The sequence below is a fragment of the Oryza brachyantha genome, chromosome 7, assembly GCF_000231095.2.
Source record: "Oryza brachyantha chromosome 7, ObraRS2, whole genome shotgun sequence".
Classification (NCBI taxonomy): Eukaryota; Viridiplantae; Streptophyta; class Magnoliopsida; order Poales; family Poaceae; genus Oryza; species Oryza brachyantha.
Window position 1 is genome coordinate 13,711,983 of NC_023169.2, and position 20,180 is coordinate 13,732,162.

General features: G+C 40.0%; 2 protein-coding genes and 1 pseudogene across 2 annotated transcripts; 1 reads left to right on the forward strand and 2 right to left on the reverse strand.

The window, feature by feature from the left end:
• Nucleotides 1-3,692: 3,692 nt before the first annotated feature.
• Nucleotides 3,693-5,083, reverse strand: LOC107304557. Its single transcript, XM_015839195.2, has one exon. The coding sequence runs from the start codon at nucleotides 4,994-4,996 to the stop codon at nucleotides 4,322-4,324; it is 675 nt and encodes a 224-aa protein (XP_015694681.2). The 5' UTR covers nucleotides 4,997-5,083; the 3' UTR covers nucleotides 3,693-4,321.
• Nucleotides 5,084-11,427: 6,344 nt separating this feature from the next.
• LOC102721178 (mitochondrial pyruvate carrier 4-like) lies at nucleotides 11,428-14,226 on the reverse strand. Its single transcript, XM_006657757.3, has 7 exons — nucleotides 14,080-14,226; nucleotides 13,714-13,755; nucleotides 13,464-13,592; nucleotides 12,875-12,973; nucleotides 12,619-12,671; nucleotides 11,863-11,936; nucleotides 11,428-11,771 (listed from the first exon to the last, which is right to left on the reverse strand). Exons 3-7 carry the CDS (start codon nucleotides 13,516-13,518, stop codon nucleotides 11,720-11,722), a joined length of 333 nt encoding a protein of 110 aa, XP_006657820.1. The 5' UTR covers nucleotides 13,519-13,592; nucleotides 13,714-13,755; nucleotides 14,080-14,226; the 3' UTR covers nucleotides 11,428-11,719.
• A 2,588-nt stretch (nucleotides 14,227-16,814) lies between these two features.
• On the forward strand, nucleotides 16,815-19,866 carry LOC102715222 (annotated as a pseudogene).
• The last annotated feature ends 314 nt before the right edge of the window (nucleotides 19,867-20,180 follow it).

Sequence of the window (20,180 nt, forward strand, 5' to 3'; positions counted from 1 at the left end):
ATCATTGTATTAGAATCTATAAAAATAGAAAATAAATTTATTGGAATTACTGCTTCAGTCCCTAAATAAATAAACTTCAGACTAGATGAGACATTACCTAGATGAGACATTACCTAGTACTTTGAAACTAGCATACGATCAGAGGTTCGTTTATTTTGAGATGAAGAGAGAAGATAAGGAAGAAGAGCCTTATATTGAAATTTGATAAAGTAAGAGTATTCTAGTCCTTTCGCTTTCTACTGTTATGTATAAGATGTGTTAATTAAAATTATTTTGGGACAGAATAAGTACATTAATATGAAACAAGTTCGGCTAGAATTATCTGCAATTCATGCATTCCTTAAACCAAGCCCCTTATGGGTCCATGTGAGATGCAACTAAAATCAGGTAAAGAAATGTTGCTCATCATAAGCAAAACTGACCAAAGTCTAATTCCAGGTTCACAAAATGGATCCGGATTTCTGCGGTATTTCTGAAACATTGTTTTCTCATGTAGCGATCAATCTCAATATTTCGTTTTGATCCAACGACAAAGAAATATCTCAAATACACCTTACCGTAGCCCTCTGCTACTGCAGTGGATCCCGCTCATCACAAAACCATTCTGTCACTGAATCTTAAGAGTTCTGTTGATAATCGTGATTACCGCTCAATTAATGATAAAAGCCGGTCAAAACTCTTCAATGATAAAACATCAGTCAAACTATACTGAAAGTGTGATTCGGTTTGAATTTTGTTGAACACGGATGGTCTATAGTAGGTTGCCGCCCATGTTCTTGTTCCATTCCTACTAACCCAGCTTCTCTCCTTTTTTTTTCTCGTACGTTTACTGAACTGCTAAAACTGCTAAACGCTGTGTTTTTCAGAAATTTTTCATCGGAAAGTTACTTTAAAAATCATATTAATCTATTATTAAATATTTATAATTAATAATTAATTAATCATATATTAATCTATAACCATATTTTTTACGCCAGATAACTAAACCGTTGCCGAACCGGCCGCCATCGCATTTGTACCACGGTCAAATCCAAGTAATATTGCATCTGAGTACAGCTGCATGCGGATCCGAGTACCTTTTATTCTGACTGTTTGAGGCAGGACATGACTGATAATTCGCCCTGCAAAATGCTCAGGCACATTGCAACTATTGATCATGTGGATCATGTTTGGATTACATCCAAAAACCCATAAGTAAACAATCATGCTTGCTAATTAGCTGTACGGCATGCGTTCCACGAGGCTGATCCATCTTTAGGGGGTAATCATGCTCCTCAGGTATATTCTAACTTTAGCAAAAAATCTATAAATAATCACATGGATGGATGGATGCTAAAGCTCAGGGGTAACATCTTTAGTTTAATACTGTTGAGGGACATGGCTTTTAGGGTTTAACACTGCAATCCAACTTCTCTTCTGCATTTCTTAGTAGCTAAGCTACGGCTAGCAGCTATGCAGCTTCTTTGTATAATTGCTCATGCATAAAGCATCTTTTCCTCTATGAAAACGGAGATGTAGCCACTTTCCAAAACCTCATAGCTATCCTATCAACAAGGGGCTCGACATGTGTCCATGAGAACCCACATATGTGTCTGTGCTTTAAATTAGTAAATTAAGTCCAATTTTAAGATAAAACATAATTGTGTTATTCTTTTGTAGCATGCTCTTGTGTTCTTTTGTGCTGAATGGTTGAATGATTGAATTGATGAAAGATTTGTAATAATTATTCGATGGTACAGATGAATGAATTAATGATTATAAAGTTAAAATACGGATTTAGAAAAATATTTTGTAGGGAATTTGTGTAGAGAAAATTATTGTAAAATTCTCATCGTTTATGAATTTAGGAAGCGTGTTCTTTAAACCATTCATTCCTCCCTTGAAAAAGAAAAGTGCCAGCCCATCTTATTCAGATAAAATAAAAGGAATGTAATTTTTCCTCCATACCTTCCGAGAACTGTAAAACAGCTGGAATAATAGAATGAATTAATATTAATTAGTATTTCATCTTTGTTAAGAAAACACAAAACTACCCAGAGAATTAAGTATTTTTCGGACAGAAAGCATATAGGTTAACAATGAAGTTCAAACAGTTCCCGTGAGGTGCCACAATTTAAAGGTGTAGTGTATATGTCAATACTTCTTCCTAAAAATTGAAAAAAAAAAAACAAATCATGCTGTTTGCCCAAACAACAATATTTTAACATTACAAAAAAATTATCACTAAAACATGTTTCGTAACTCGTCTTTACATCGAGAATATACTGATACTCCTACCACTAGGATCTTCGTGCATATGGAAGGCTGGTAGCCGAAATCCAACATGTTACAAATCATATAACATACAATCAACATCACATCATGCAGTGCGCGACACACTAACATAACTGCATGATTAAACTAACAAACCTACTTGTCAAAGTAGCAATTATTATATTTTAATAAAAAATGCATAGCAAGATTTAAAGTGGCCATTTTTTAATATTTATGATAAAAGGCCTTCCCGTTCAATTCTTTCATGCACCAATATCTGAACAAGGAACAAATTAACGGAGAACCTATACCGTTTAATTTTTGCAAAAGAAATATTTTAAGCCGCCTTTCTTTTTCTCGAACATGATTTTACCATGATTCGGGACGGTCTATCATTTATAAGAAACCATTCTATATACACTTGCCATAAAAAACGCTCACTAGCCAAACATGAACTATACAAGAGGTAAGGTGAATGAATAAATAATAAATTAATGCTCCAAAACATTTGCATGCCCCGGCATAATTGCAAACGAAAAATAATATGCGAATAAAAACTTTATATATGTGTTTAACAATCTAAAAGCAATGTCTGAAAAATAAACTATTACGAAAAAATTCCAAATCAACTCCAAATTTAAAGTTCAAAATTTAAATTTTGTCTTGTAAGCATAATAAAGAGCGAAAAGATAATGCCCCTGTAAGCTACCCCAAAGTTCATGTAAAGGATCCCCAAAGTGGTCAAGTTACTACTCTTACATGGAGTCAGGGCTAGATTCAAAAAATCATATCACTGGGGTTAGAAATACTCTAACCTTACTTATACATAGTGCTATCATCATTATCTAATGAACTTAATTAGGATTGAATTTATTGGCCAACTTTAGAATGGAATCCCGTTTCAAACGGAATAAATTATGAACTAGATGGTACCAGTTGGTACCATTTGATACCAGATGATACCAACTACCGATATCATCGGCGCCGCATGGCGAGACGGCACGGAGGAGGGGCGCGGAGAAGTGCAGCAAAGCTAGCGGAGGGGAGAGCACCGATGGAGATCAACGGTGGCGGCGAAGTCCATTCTAGCCCAGGTGGAGATCGACACCAGGGCGGCGAAGTCCACGGAGGAGGAAACAACGGCGTGAGGGGAGCAGCACGGATTTGAGCATGGATGCGTTGGGGCTGGCGACAAAGGAGCATGCGGTGCTGACACTCAAGAGGAAGCCCTCATAGAAGAATAAGAGGAACCCTATTCGGTAAAGTTTCTATTGAATTTTGGGAGCTTCCATTTAATGATATTCCATTTGGAATGAGATGATTCCTACATGTACCAAACATGATACCTCACCAGTATCAAGTATGATTAAATTGATCAACGGCTACAGTGCCACTACTTTGATTAATCAATGGTTGCATGCTTTTAGTCCTATACAAGTCGAACAAATTGGTCGTACGTATAGCTAACACTGAATAAAGTATATATACTAGTATATGTTACAGAAGCTCTTGCATTATTGCAAAGTTGGCTAAAGTTCCATCTCCATCCACTATCAACCACGGACACACAACGTACCCACCACGGAATTTGTTGGCGCCCGCAACGGAAATGTGCATGCATGATGCGTGCGTCGCCCTTTCTATTCTTTTTAGTTCTATTTTTCGTGAAGACCATGAGTTGCTTTCTTGACCTCACTCTGTCTCTCACTGTGGTACAATACACAGCTCGAGGAAGAAGCTTTGTAAAACTGGGACAAACCAAGATATTATTTCTCAAAACCCTTTGGCAAAGATATATTCGATCCCTCCGTTCAAAAATAATTTATCTTTATAGTTGATGAGCTTATTTTAGAACGGAGTAAATATATCATGTACGTATTCAACGTACTACTACAAGCCACAAGTAAATTTGTTTGAGCTATAATTTGATGATTGCTCTGTGTCTGAAAATTTAATAGTTACAAGTTTACAAGAACTCTCGGGTAAAAAAGTTTGAAGAAAATCGGTGTAATTTCTCTTCACACGAGAGGAAAAAAAGAGGGGAGGAGAGGGGAGAAAAGGGGACGGATCACTTCTTGCGGTTTCTCACAAAGAAGCCCTCCTTAACCACCCTACTCTTCATCGTCTTCTGCTCGGTCGCCGGCGGCAAGTCGCTCTCCGGCGACGCCACCGCGCTATCCGCCTCGTTGGCACTCACCGGCAACAGCCGGGGGAAAAGGTAGAACGCCGCCGAGGCGAGCACGGTGGCTCCGACCCGGCCGCAGAGCATCACCATCACCATGCAGAGAATCACCGCGGCCGGCCCAGCCGCCGTCGTCGTTGTCCTCCTCCTCTCCTCCGACCTCCTCGCCGGAGGCAGCGCGTCCGAGAACGACGACCGGGATCCGGAGCAACACGCCGTCGTCGTCGTCGACGACGACGACGAGGACGACAACGAGCACGCCGAGTCGAGCGACAGCGCGGGGCTCAGCGCAGCCGACGACGACGAGGCCGAAGCCGCCCCGACCACCACCACGCCGTAGACACCGTCCACGTCCCGTCCGGCCAGCGCCGCCGACGACGCCTCCTTGGACTTGGAGTACTCCTTCCTCCCTTTCCTCCCTCCAAAGAACTTCCTGCGGACAAACGACGCGGCGCCCCGGGAACGGCGACGGCCGTCCCCGCCACCACCGCCCCGGTGGCGGCGAGCCTCCGCCTCCGCCTCGTCGGCCACGGCGGCGGCGCTGAAGCACGCGAACATCATGGCGTCCCCGCGAGCGGATCGATCGATCAGGTTACAGAGAGACAGACTGCTGCGTCGCGTCGCGTTGGTTGGAGAGAAGGCGGGGGGTGGGAGTGTGTCTGGTTGGAGAGAGCGCGAGCGCGCGCGGGTGGATTTATACGGTCGCGATTGCGAGTGGGAAGCGGGAATCGGAGTCGGAGACCGGGCCGGGGGACGGGTTCGCGCGCGCGTGGCTCGTGAGTGACGGGTGGGTTGACCGCTAGCGCGGCAGCACATTTTGGCTAAGGTGGTATTTAGATTGAGAAAATTTTAAGAATAAGTGTCACATTAAATATTTGATTGGATGTTGGAAGGGATTTTTGATACGAATAAAAAACGAATTTCACGGCTAGCCTAGAAACCGTGAGACGAATTTTTGAGCCTAATTAATCCGTCATTAGCACATGTTGGTTACTGTAGCATTTATGGCTAATCATAGGCTATTAGACAAAAGATTCGTCTCAAGATTTCTTTCATAACTGTACAATTAGTTTTTTGATTCATCTATATTTAATGCTTTATTCAGGTGTTTAAAAATTCGATGCGATATTTTTAGAGAAAAATTTTAGAAACTAAACCAGACCTAAAATACTGCGTAGAACCGGAACGCGGGCGCCCCGTACTCGGTTTGTCGCGTGACTTGATTCCGCTGCTTTCGGAGCAAAATGATAAAATAATACTACTGGTTTAGGCAGGCAAGTTTCACGCCCTGTAACTGTGGGGACGGTGGGAGTGAGCACAGTGTTTGACTAAACCGGCGAAGAAACCGTGCTCTATTGAGCGACAGCTTCAAAGTAATCAAAGTACCGCGATTATTGTGGCACAAAACCATGATAATCACACTTCGCCGCGTGATGGCTTCGGAGTGCTACACAGTAAGATTAAACCTAACGAGTAGTTACCATAACAAACCATCTGTTTCAGTTTACCTATCGTTCTAACTAATCTGGCACTTACCCATGCATAAGACATTACCAAAATTACTTCTAGTGTTTTGGGGAAGAGGGATATCGAAAGCAAACCAAACACATCGCCATATGACATAAAAAGAATAAGCTTTGAATTATCTCTTTCACATTGCAAAAACAACTTTGTTTGTCTCCCGTCCGGTTCCTTTTCGCAAGATTATATTTTGTTAGGATTAATGTTTTCCTTAAGGAAACCACATAAAAACTTTAATTTTAAGTGAAATCTTTAACTCCTATAAGATCCTCTTACGAATCCTCACATTAGAATTCATTATGCCGTTTAAATAGAGAAAATACAAAAATTAACACTTTATATTTGAATTTAATGTTTCTCCTCTACGGCTTTAATATTATGTCGTATATATCATATAAAATAGACCATTATCCATATTGGCAAGAGAAACTCTAAATATGAATGTTCTCTCTTCTCTTTCCATAACTCAAAGTCGAATTTTTTTACCATCCTTGAAAAGTACTTTTAAGTTACCACTTTTTTTAGTACATTGTACCTCTGAGATATCAAAAATTTACACTAAAATTCTTGGTACCTTATGGTATTTTTTAAAGACGATAAAAAAGCCTCTCAACATCCAATTAAAAGAGTAGAGAGCAATAACAACATGAGAGTATATTGTCGCAAAATACTAATAATACTACCTCCGTCCTGAAATAAAATTATTTTTTAGTTTTTTATACAATATTTTGACTCTTCGTCTTATTTGAAATTTTTTTACGATTAATATTTTTATTTTTACTAGATGATAAAACATGAATAGTACATTATGCGTGACTAAATTTTTAAGTTTTTTTACAAAATTTTCAAATAAGACGAATGGTCAAACGTTGGACACGGAAAAATGAAATATGAAGTTACTGTGGGACGGAGGAGGTAGTATATATGTATTGATGTGGAGTAATATGGATGTTTTATTGGAGTGATAACTGATATGAATAGAGAATCAATTTTAAATGATCATCCAAATAATATGGATAATAAAATTCAGATTAGTTGTTGGAAATGCTTTTACACATGGAACATACAACCATGGGTGGAAATAAGAGGAAAACACTCACTCAATTCCTCCCTGCATGCAGGACCAACCAATGATCGATGTGCTGCTCTACAACTTTCCATCATTTCCATGGTCTTTTTGTTCTCCGGCCCCCTTCTGGATTCCGCCATGGGTTTTAACCCGAAACTTACCTAAAGCTAATTCTGCCGCTTTTGCTTTTGTATGCACAAAGTCTTGCCCCTGCCTGCCCTCACGTTAATTAATCAATCACCAGCAGCATGGAAAACACCACCGGTCTTTACTTAATTACTGCCGTTTCACAGGAAGCGAAGACCGCAACAAAAGCTAGGCTGGCAGGAAAGGCCGCAGCAAATCAGATCGATCGGCGCCGCTCTTTCGCCGAGTGTGGTGGAGTAGAAAAGAACTCGATCCGGTGTGGGAAAAAAAAACAGCTAACGCGATGGCATATATGCGCGCAGAACGGTGAGTTTCCGGGCAAAGCGCGGCGTTTTCCCGTGTTGTTAGAGCATCTCGAAGAGACGCCTAATACAAGTTCCAAAACATAAATTTTGATATTATAGGCTAAAAGTATTCCTCTAACAGCTGTCCAAATTAGCTCTCAAATTTTTAGTAGCCCAAACACTGATCTGTTTTGACCTCCTGGTGGGAGTGCCAATCGCACTTTCACACCATTGTTTTGAGCTGGCCAGGCCATGCCTGCCTCGGGCCTCCTCCCCGCTGCCGTGCCCGCCGGCCAGTTCCCCAGCGCCGCCCCCGCCGGCCGGTAACCCGTCGCCGCGTGCTGCGCGGCTCCCTCGCCATGTGCGGGCAGACGTGTAGGGGCAGTTCCTGGCTTCCTGTCATGCGCAGACGTGTGCAGCTCCTGCCGTCCGCGTGTTTCTTGGCTGCTGCTGTTTCACTTGCGTGTGGATCGAGGAAGAACAGGAGCAACCATCTACTTGATCGATCCAGCAAGGCAACAACACGTGAATTTTTTTTCACGGAAACAGAGTGATCTCCAGTCTTCACATCAGATTAGAAGTCTCCAGGCATATTTAAATTTTTTTGGATTATATTTTTAGGCACCTCTTGGAGATGGGAATGTTTTTTAATCCAAAAATTTATTGGCTAACCTCCAATCCATAATTTTTAGGAGCTAATTTTTAGTCTCCTGTTGGAGATGCTCTTAGAGTAACTCCAACAGCTCCCCATCCTAACTTGATATCTCTGTTTTTTTTCTTAAAAACAGTTTGCCATCCGGGTTTTTAAATTTTAGCAATTTGTCATATCCTCTCGTTTGCGCGTATATATGGGAGTCTAGATTTTACTTGTTATCCAGAAAAGTACGACGCTGGTTTCTCTTGCGTCTCCACCTGAAAAATACACCTGCGACGCTTTGTTTTGGATGGAGTCCCGAGCTTGCCCTGGTCGCCGCGCTTATGTCCGGAGGCGCCGCCCACTGCCCGAGCCGCCGCCGACCAGCGACCCGCCGCCGCCGAGGCCCGTTCCCGGCGCCTGCTCGCTCACCGTGCCGACGCTGGTCCCGGAGACGACGTCGTCGCGCTCTGAGTTCCGCAGCCACCGCGCCAAGCACAATTTCCCGGCCTCCTCGGCCACGTAGCGACCGCGCTCACCCCAATCCCGGACAGCCCCCGGGAGAACTGCGGCTCGAACGCGTCGTCACTGGTGCAGCACACGCCGGAGCATGCGCCGGCGGCCAGGGACAAGGAGATCTGGGTGGGCTTCAGGAGATCATGATGCTGGACGACGGCACCTTCTGGTCTATGCCATGATTGATGATCTCTCTCGTCACTTCCTCACCATTTGATTGCTCGTTGCTCCATTTTCTCTGTTCCATTCTTGATGACTCAATGTATCAAAGAACAACAGTAACCATTACCGCTGCGGCACGGCGTGGGTGGCACGGCGCTTCGGGCAGCCATGCGACAATACGCAGTGGGCACGATGCGACGAGGGCAACGGGAAGATACGATCTCCCTCAACTACCAACGAATTTGAGGACTAATTATGTTTTTGCAAGTTAAATATCCTAAACTCTTAAAGATAAAACAAAAATTCCTTTGCCATATTGCTTACAAACTTGCTAAAACCTAGGATTTGGAAAACAAAATATAGGGAGATGTTAGAGTTACTCTTAGGAAAGGCATGCGACTACTACTGCTGTGTTGCATATGGATATCATCCCCGAGAGAATTCTTTTTTTACTAAAGCACATAAAGTATAAAGTTTATGTTTATACTTATAAGATAAATTTTAAATTATTATCCTTAAATTTAGAATTAATTTTAAGGTTTTTATCATAGTTTATTTTTCTAGAATTGACTTTTAAATCTCTAAGAAATAAGTTATTTTTGGTTTCTAAATATACTGTTTGGTTTTTTCCTTAAAAAAACAAGATAATCGTTCCATAATTTTAGTAAAAGCATAGTGTAATTAATTATAGCGTTACTAGTATGTGATTATTTATGATGTAATTGATAAGTCATGTAAAAAAGGCTTGATTGTGCGATACAAGGATGGCAGTCTATAACTGCTCAGCCATGTCCATCTAGTCACCGCCGGGCCGCCGCCGCTTGCCCATCACATCTCCCATGTTTTCTCCTCCAACTTCTAACACCAAAATTGTAAGGATCTGGATACTAGTTAGTATTTTTTTTTTCAAAAATAGTATTGGATCGTAGGAGCGTATAGTAGAATCTGGATCCTATAAGATTTTATTTTTGGTTAATTTAATATCTTTATCAAGTATATATAGCTATTATGTATAAATATAGCAATAATAATATATGACATACAAATAGGGAGATATTTATCAAAAAAAATAAAACCACATATTAGAGATAATATTTTTATTTAACATAGATTCTGAAACCATCTCAAAAATAAATGGTTGATAGATCCTACTGCGCTTCTATCGATCCTATGGTAAGTATCCCAATACTAATATGATACTAGTGATACATCATACATATGATTTAGTTTGTGTTTTCTAATTCCTCACTTTATTGTTTATGTTTAATAGCCCTCTATTGTTTATGTTTTCTAATTCCTCACTTTATTACTCATTATCCAAACATGCCCGAAGGCGCTGCGGTTGGTTTTGTTGGTGTGGTGAGTTCACCCCTTTCATGCATCTCTTCATCTTGGTCGTTTCAGGAGCTTGTTTTACGGGTTGTCTCAACGGCGTGCCTTGCAGGAGTACCGGAGTTGTTATGATGCACGGGCACAAAGGAGCAAATCTTGGAAACACTTTTGATCCCTTGAGAAGACGTTCACTTGTTTGTTTAAGAGAAAATTCCTTCCGTGCCTCTAAAAATTTAGCCAATCTCCTATATACTCCTGAGTTTTGGTCACCCTCCTAAATACCTCCCAAATATTTGTTTTGATCACTTCTATACCCCTCCTGTTAGTTGACCGTTAAATAAGTGTAAAAATATTCTGGATATGTAAGGAATAAGGAAATAAAGCATTTACACATTAAAAATATAGTACTTTGTTGTATGACAATAAGTTTGATGTATGAAAAAGTAATATGGGTAGCATAATAGATTTTTAAATGGTAAGCATTATAAATTTAAGTTATAGTGTTTATACATTAAATTAAATGTATATTAAAAATATGTGTAATATTTGTAAATGCTAACCATAATAAATTTAACTTATGGGTAGCATTTTTTAAGTTATACAACACGTAGCAAATCTATTGTACTACTATCACAAAAATACATTACATATATTTTTAATAAAAATGATATATTTTTATTATTATAAAATATTTTTGGCATGAATAATACCTTACACTGTAAAGAATATAATAGTCACACATAATAAATTTATAGCTTTTAATACTATATTGCACATATTTCTATTGTTTTTTCTTTCCAGACATAAATGCAAAATTGACATTTTACAAAAATTAAACGGACAATCGACCAAAAGGGCATGGAAAGGATCAAAATCAAAATTCAAGAGCATGTAAGAGAGTTCGCAAAATTTAGGGGCGCATAGAAGATAGGCTAATATTTGGAGGGCATACAAGAAATTTTCCTGTTGTTTAAATAGCATTCAAGCAGATATGCAAAATTCCAAAAATAAGATAAAACTTCACAATATTCTTACTATGTGCTGCCCCTGTTTTTTTATTTAACATTGTTAATTTTTTTTATCTAAGTATGACCAATTGGTTTATTTTAAAAAATATATAATTATTAATTATTTTGTTCTGATTTGTTTTAATATTAAAGACACTTTAAGTATGACTTATAATTTTGCATGTTTGCAAAACAATTTTGAATAAGAAAAATAGCAAATTCAAAATTCAATAATGTCAAATAAAAAACGGAGGGAGTATATATAACTCGAGTCACTCAACTCACACATCGCCGCAACTACACTTGAATTTCAGGTGGACTTCAAAACGAATACTACTACCACTTTACTTTGAGTTCAGAGCTCACTTGTATATCAAGGGTATAACAAATTTCATACGCACACTTCAATTGATGGTGATGATCATACACATTTTTTGGAATTCGGACGGTTGTCGTTTTACGCAAAATTACCCCCATATATAAATTCTTATACTCCGTGTATTATCACATTAATTAAACACAGTATGCTGGACTGATACAGGAATGTTCTATTCCATGACAACGATTCAGAATGGCTTCCAAAATGGAATTAACAATTTTGCCCATTAGTCATCACTCTTTCGATGTTGCAGCATCGTCCTTCTCGTCAGGGAAGTAATCGTGCCTGTTAGAAGAGGTCAACATGAACAATGCTTATCTTCTCAGAAATTACACCCGGAGTGCATCAGGAAACGAGGCTGGGCTTTGCAACAGACCTTATCTTACGAGAAAGCTGGCAGACGCCCGTCACAGCCATTGCAGCATTAACACTGGAAAGGTTCCAGTTTATCTGAAACAAATATCACAGTCGCAAAGCAGCGAAGAGATGAGCCCAAACTAACACAGAAGCAAAATTATAGAAAATTGTAAGAATGACTGCTATCACAATTTAAGATCTAGATTTCTCCAATGCATATGTACCATTGGCTTGATTCAGTTCAGAAACAGTTTCAAAACAAGGTGTGTAAATAATGAATATACTGACAAGTGACAGGTTTCACCTTCTTGTTGAGAAAAAGGGGAATCATTGTCTGAGATCAGGAGTTTCGGCCCTAGTGATTACTTAATCAGTGGAAATAATGATCAGGCATAAATTCAACATGTAATCTAAGGAGTGATAAAAAAACTTGAATTATATATGTTACATTTCAATAATTATATATGTTCTTCTCTTCGGTTATGACATTTTCGACAGCTGGTTTCTGCAAATGTTGTAATAATTGGTTGTAGCTTCAATAGAAGCAAAGGCCGGGTTTACCCATTATCTAAAAAAATATGTTACATATGAAACTATGTCCTCATTACGTTCTGATCGTGAAATCTGATCGTGAAATACATATTGGACAAGATTCAAGAAAACTATTATCTTTGCAGCATGAAAGTCCATATTTCAGATAGCATAGATAATCCCAAACCCTAGTAGTTTTTGGTCCATAATAACAGGAAATGGTAGATGAATATCAAGGGCTTACAGGCGTGATGACCATGCCCCAGCGAGCCCAAATTACTCCACTGCAAGCCACAACTGCACATCATAAATCAGAGTAAGAGCAATTTTACCGTGTATCAAATTTTATATAGAAAACAGTGATACCTCATAGTATCTCATCAAGAATGAAAAAAATGCACTCAGAGTAAACATAGCAGCATTATACAGGACTTCATGACAGCCTAATGGCACATGTTATGTGAAATGCAGTGATAAAATTAACTGATGACAAAACTTACCAACTTGCTGAGGATAGGATATCATTTCAGGTGGTTTAGCGAAGTCAGCGACATTGGCAATACTGATACCCCATTTAAATGTAGGAGCCCAGAAATGAACTGCAACAAAGATCAGATGGAAGTGTCAACAATTCAGGTGATAGTGACAAACTTGTTGAATGTTACATCCAACACATATATCCATCAGATCCTTTTTGTAACAAATAAACAACAAAAGATACCACCATAAATAAAATATCAAATGGATCATCAGGAAATTGAAGCATGAAGCACATCAGCTGTCTGAAACTGTTGGTTTTATGTGCTGACGGCTCCGGGGTTTACAACGTGATGTCAATGATCTAGGTTTTATTTTGGCTCTATCTGTACTACAGTTTGTTTTCTGTCAGTAGTTGGTTTATGGTCAAACCATGCTATCTGATTTCACATACTATTTCGAACTGTCAGCTGGAACCACCAGTATCAACCTGTTCCCTAAAGATGTCATCCTGGTAATTGACAAGCTGAGAAGTGTTCCACTGTGTAAGGACATGTGAATATAAACTGCCTCTGTACACGAAAATTAAGGAAAACAGAGTTGCCATTTTACTTGTTTTGGGGCCAGCAGGATGGTTCCAAAAAGCCTGAAGCTTTGAGGCAGCCATTTTTCAGACTAATGCAAACTTGTTCTGTCCTCTTGCACAACCTTCTTTCAAGTTTCAACTGCTGCCCTGTGCCCCTGAAAGCAGAAGGTGAATTACTTACATTCCCGAAGGACCAACTCAGCTACCATGTATAAATTAAAAGAGAGGATCAAAAAAATCCCAGCCAGAACATTTCGAAAGAGGCATTTTTCTCACCCAAGGAGATCAAGTTCAGGCAGCGCAGCACAGTAGAACAGCCTACATGTAAGGACGAAAAAGTCAACGTGTATGCAACAGCAAAATCCATGATGGCAAATACTATTCCATTCCCATCAAATTGGAAAGGGGTCAAACACAAGCCTCGACGTAGCTAAATCTTTGCCATAGAGCGATCTCACGTCGGGGCAGAAATTATCACAAATTGGAGCTAGGCTACTTGATGCTACCTAGCCATAAAACTGAGCTCCGCGAACAATCACTGAAAGAATCTAGGAAAGCTAGCTCCATCAAACTCGTGGAGCGATGATGGCTAATACACGGTGACGGAAGGAGCGGGGAGTTGAAGAGAGATGGATCGATCACCTGAGGCTCCCGCCCGCCGCCGCCGGCGGTGTCGTCTTCGCCGGAGCAGAAGCAGAGGAAGCCAAGATAGTAGTAGTAGTAGTAGATAGGAGTGACGCGTCAGCCTTCTTGCCTCGCCGGCTGCCGGCCTCGCGATCGGCGACTCCGTTTTGGTCAAGAGGAAACGCATCGCGTGTGGCGACGGACGACGACGACAAGCACACGTGGTCGGGAGGCATGGAGCCGGCGCATGGAGACCGGAGGAACCGGAGGCGGTTCGTGCGGAGATGGACGGCGGCGATGAGGCCCCGGTGCATGGAACCGGTCCGGTGCTCGCGAGGTGGCTGGCTCCCCGGCGGCTAACGAAGAGTGTAGCTGACGGCAGCATCGTACTGACTCCAATGCTTGGGGGCGTAATCTATTCTTCGTGCAGATATGGCACGGATGACATGGTGTTTAGATGATATGTTGTGTAGATTGAGAAAATTTTTAGGAGAAATGTCACGTCAAATGTTTGACGGGATTTGGAAGAGTTTTTTGACACGAAAAAAAAAATGAATTTTACGGCTAGCCTAGAAACCGCGAGACGAATCTTTTGAGCCTAATTAATCCGTCATTAGCACATATTGGTTACTGTAGCACTTATGGCTAATCATGGACTAATTAGGCTTAAAAGATTCGTCTTAAGATTTCTTCCGTGACTGTGCAATTAGTTTTTTGGTTTATATATGTTTAATGCTTTATTTAGATGTCCAAAGATTCGATACGATGTTTTTGGAAAAAAAAATTGGGAACTAAACAAGCCCTAATTTTGAGGCTTTTCATGATTTGAGCTGAATATCCGTGTCTTCATCGCTTTGCCGCCCACTCTGCTTGCCACTTAACTACCAAAACAAAACTAAAATACCTGAAACAAAATCAAATTAACAGATCGAGTATATAAAAGGGTTGGAAGTTGAGAAATAAAAACTACAAGAAAAAGGTGTACCCATAAAGAAAAATGACGGAAGGAATAGATAGTTACACTCTCCATGGAACCATCCAAGTTACAGTATGCACTGCGGGTAAACATTGTTTCCTTGAAAAATACTCTCCGTTTTTTTTATACGACGTCGTTGACTTTTAGATCTACGTTTGATCATTCGTCTTATTCAAATATTCAAAATTATAAGTCATACTTAAAATTTATATAATAATAAATCAGATTATAACAAAGTAATTAATAATTATATATTTTTTAAAATATAAATATGATCAAGCGTAAATATAAAAGCCAATGACATCATATAAAAACCATGAAGGAGTAAGATAAAAAAAGACATTTAGGTGTCCAAAGATTCGATAGGATGGTTTTGAAATTTTTTTTGAGAAATAAACAAGGCCTTAAAATGGTGGTCAACATTTTATCGGGAAGTTCACCTAGGCCACCTCCAATGAGTATTTATAAAATATACTATATAATTTTTTTAATAGAAGAGAGATAAAAACTAACTCACAGATAGCCTCTTACACATATTTTAATATGTCAAGTGAGAATGAATTGTAGAGTTATTTGTATTATGAGTTATTTGTTAAGAGCTAGATTATTGAAAAAGTTGTATTTTAGAAAGCTTAGAGATAGTACGTTATCTCTACACTATGGTGATAAAATATATTAGAAACCTTCTATAAAATATAAACTTGTATTAGAAACTTTGTATATGTCATGGATAGAAAAAATCTTTCTATATATTAGAAACTTCATATAAAATATAAATTTATATAATATATAGTTCTTATAATTATGCTATACATACACATACACACAAGATTTATGACTAATTATATATAATATTTTTTTCCTGTTAGATTGTAATAAAAAAAACGTTGTTAACTGGGATTATACAAATTTGCATAAATAATTTATTTTACATGAATTAGAAGATATATCATAGTTGCATTGTATTAAGTACCAATGCACGCATCTTCATAAAAATTCTATTTAGGATATCTTTAGTGGATGGTATACATATTATCATGAAATTCATTTAGTTGAATATGACTATAAAATTATGCAATGCCTGAAACATAAAATTTATTGAATCCTTTGATTTTTATTATTAAATATCACCATGCGTTAGCACATATATGTTTGATATATGACTTAAATCGAGTTAAGGTGCAATTAGATCTATTTTGAAAATTTTAGTTTAACCAACAAAGTGAAATAATATATGAATAGAAATATTCTGACACCATAATATTAGCACGGATATATTGCTAGTTTTATTCCAGAAACCAAATTTGTTTGTTAATAGGGGGTGTTTAGTTGGGGAAATGAAAATTTCCAGGTGTCACATCAGACGTTTGACCGGATATCGGTAGAGGTTTTCGGATAACGCCTAGAAACCACGAGAAGAATCTTTTGAGCTAATTAATCTGTCATTTAGCGCATGTTGGTTACTATAGCACTTATGGCTAATCATAGACTAATTAGGCTCAAAAGATTCGTCTCATGATTTCTCACATAATTATGTAATTAGTTTTTCGTTTTATCTATATTTAGTACTTCATTTGTATGTCTAAAGATCTGATGAAATTTTTTTTTTGAAAATTTTTGGAACTAAAGAAGGCGTAAACCTCTCCTACAAAACCCTTGGCATTCCCGCAATCCAGCGGTTCCTTCTCTTCCACACTCCAGTACCCCCAAAACCCTACGAACCTATCGATCCCCTTCCGCCCCGCCGCGTCGATCGCCGGCGGTTGGGCCGCCTGCCATGGCCTCGCCGGCGCCGCCAAGCGCCAGCCATCGGCGCCGCTCCCTACCGCCCTCACCGGCGGCCTCCTCGGTGGGGTCATCGCCCGCATTCCCGCCCCGAAAACGGCGCAGGTCCGGGCGTCCGCCGCCCCTCCTCGGGTTGGTCTGCGCCGACGGCTTCTACCCCGCCCTGGACCACCACCCCTCCGCCAAGCGCGCTCTCGCCGTCGCTCGCAAGGGTGACTTCGAGTTCCACTTCGTGCCGGACGTGCCGGGAAGGTCGTGGGGCTGGCTCCCCCTCGACGCCCGAGACGGCCGTGTCCTCCTCCAGTCCAAGTTCTCCGGGTGTATCGACGACGTCGTCGACGACGACGACGACGTCCCCCGTCCTCACTTCAAGAACTACGCCGTCTGCGATCCCCTATTCAAGCGATACGTGCTGCTCCCCTCCATACCCGACGACCTAACCGCCAATGAAGAAGGGAGCCTTGTTGATTTTGGGCACTGCCTTGCTGCCTCTCATGAGGATGAGGAGGATACATCATTCAGGGTGATATGCTGGCCAGGTACACCACCAAACTGGTGGCGTTCGTCTTCTCTACCGTCACTAGGCAATGGGGAATCGCTGCATCTTGCAGCTGGAGTGCTTTGGGCGCAGAAGAGCCCCCTAATCGCTATGGCCTGGGTTGCTTCGACTGTGTTGATGGCTGCTTCTACTGGACGGTGCCATGGGTGGACAAAATTCTCGTGCTTGATGGACTCAAGATGGAGTTCTCCATTATCAACTATGCTCACCGTGTGGAAGACGGCTTGCGGGCTCCCGTTGCAGTTGATAGAGAAGGAAAACCTGGGATGCTCACAGTCGGTGAATACATGGGGAATGGAAAGTTTCGCCTCTCTCGCATCGCAAAACAAAGTGACAGTGAATCTCCCAATGAACGCCTGTCAGAGAACATTATAGAATTGCCCAACTACGACAATGAGTACTTCACCTTAGGTGCAGCTGAGGGATTTATATTCCTTCGAGGCATTCCTGGAGATGAGAAAATAGAAGATTCTTCGTCGGAGGATTTTTACATAGATCCAGAAGAAATCGAATATTATTCAGTGGATGTCAAGACTGCTGAATTTGAGATGATCTGTGCTATGGACATGGACAAGTGCTACTTTCATGTTTGCCCGTACTTCCGCTTTGCACCACCATCAGCAAAACTGTGTGTTTGAAGTGGTAAGCTTGCTGTCATAATGCATATCAATGCTATTTATTTTATTTATGTTACCGGTAGTTTTTGCTATCTAGTTGTTCATGCAGAAGTAAGTTACTAATTTTGGGGTGCACTCAGTTTATCTCATCCTCAACGTTGCAATGTGGCTTGTATGCTGATGCCTGTCTGGCAATTTGTCAGTGGTATATGTTATGCATTTTTAGATGGTCTTCTAGCTGTTAATCATCCTATTCTAGTATGCTACTGCTGCCTTTTTGGTTCTTTCTGTCGCAGCATCCAGTTTCCATGCATGTCATCCTGCCAAGACAACCAGGCAAATAGAAGACATCAATTATTCAATTTTGTTATAGAAAAGGTTGTTTACCCATTTTCTGTTTTGGGATAGCATGCTCCCAAGTTTTAACAGTTAACTGGAAAATGAATATTTTGTATCCAGAAAATGATTGAAGATAAAAATAAGTTAGAAAGAACTGTCATTAGTGTCCTGAAGGACGTGAACCTGTATCTTTAGCTGGGAAACTTTGTTCTTGTAAAGTATAACAAACAGAAAACTTCTACATTCTGCTTGCTGTTCAGTACCTGCCTCTTTTATAAATAAACTGCAACGTAGAAATTTTATCATAGGTCACAATGCCATTCCATTTCAAACCCCCAAGTAGTCTTCCACATTATAGCATGTACACTTGTACAGTTGTACATCCTTTTTCTACTTTGCGCAGTTTATTTTGATGTATATTTTGTTGCTATTTCTTCTATAGACCTTTACCATCTATTTGTAGTGAGCTTCAGGTTTTGTCTACTTGATCATATCCTACCATCCTATGGCTATCTCAGTAGAAATAATTTTATTAGAAGTTAATAGTGCAAGAAATATGTTGGTTTCTTTGAGTTGGTGCCTGTTCTCGTATAGACTTCCATCTTACCAATTTCAAGTTTGTTTGTAACTCAGGCTCATGGTCTGCTTATGACCAATTTCTATTTTGTTACTACTCCCTCCGTTCCATATTGTAAGGCTTTCTGATTTTGCCTAAATTCATTGATGGATAAATGTATATACTTTATATATGTGTCTAGATTCATTAGCATCTATATGAATCTAGACAATGTTAGAAAAACTTACATTGTGAAACGGAGGGAGTATTGTTTAGTGGCGAACTGAAAATATATGGCTTATAGTGAGCCAGTAGTACCTTATTTGAATCAATCTTCATCTTACCTTGGGCTGAATTAGCAGGCTTGCCGAAGCTCAGCCTGATACCTTGCTAATGATCCAAGTAACTAGACCCCTTATATTTGGGTTGGGACCCTTTCGAGGTTTCCTGTAAAATCTTGGCAACATATATCTTTGAAAAATATATAGGATATTTATGGTATGGTGGGTGGATTTACCAAGCATTAGGTCATAGTGTGAATTTTGTAAAATTCCTTTTTGCATCCACGGCTGTTGTCTGTAAGTTCTAATTAAATTTGTTTGCAGGGATGAAACCGTTGCTTTTGGGCCCATTCTCGTGCCATGCATCTGTACCGGTGAGGGGAAGTGCAGGAGGGTCAAAATGGTGCCTGCAGTTCTGCTGACTGGACGTTCTCACGCATTGGGTTGGGTTATATTTATCACAAACTAGTCACTAATGTAGGTTCGTATGCACCGTATTAGGTTAATGTAAGCAAGACATGCTGCTAGCAACCTGACTTTCTGGAACACTAATATGTTAGTGCTCTAGGACTAGGAGTATTATTCTGTGCTGGACAAGTAATATGTTAGTGCCGCACCCGCACTGTTATTTTGTGCTTAAATGTGCAACGCTGTGAGATGGGAATGTGCTGGGGAATGCGAATGCTGTGTTGCGTATGGGCATCAAGATCCTCTGCCTCAAGTCAATTTTGACTTTAAAGCAGACACGTAGACCGATAGCAAAATGGATCCACGTGCCAGTGACACCGATAGCAAAATGGATCCACGACACGTGACGTAACTTCGTAAGATATAGGGTCCCGTTTCTTGCCCAGGTGAGAATATAGTAGGGTGCTGGTTTTCATCGAGAAACCAGTGGTGACCTTGGTTCATGCAGAAAAATCTGAAGATATGATCTTCGCTCGGTTGGACGTCTATCCATTTTCTTGCATGGCATCTAAACAATTACTAAAGGAATTATCCATTT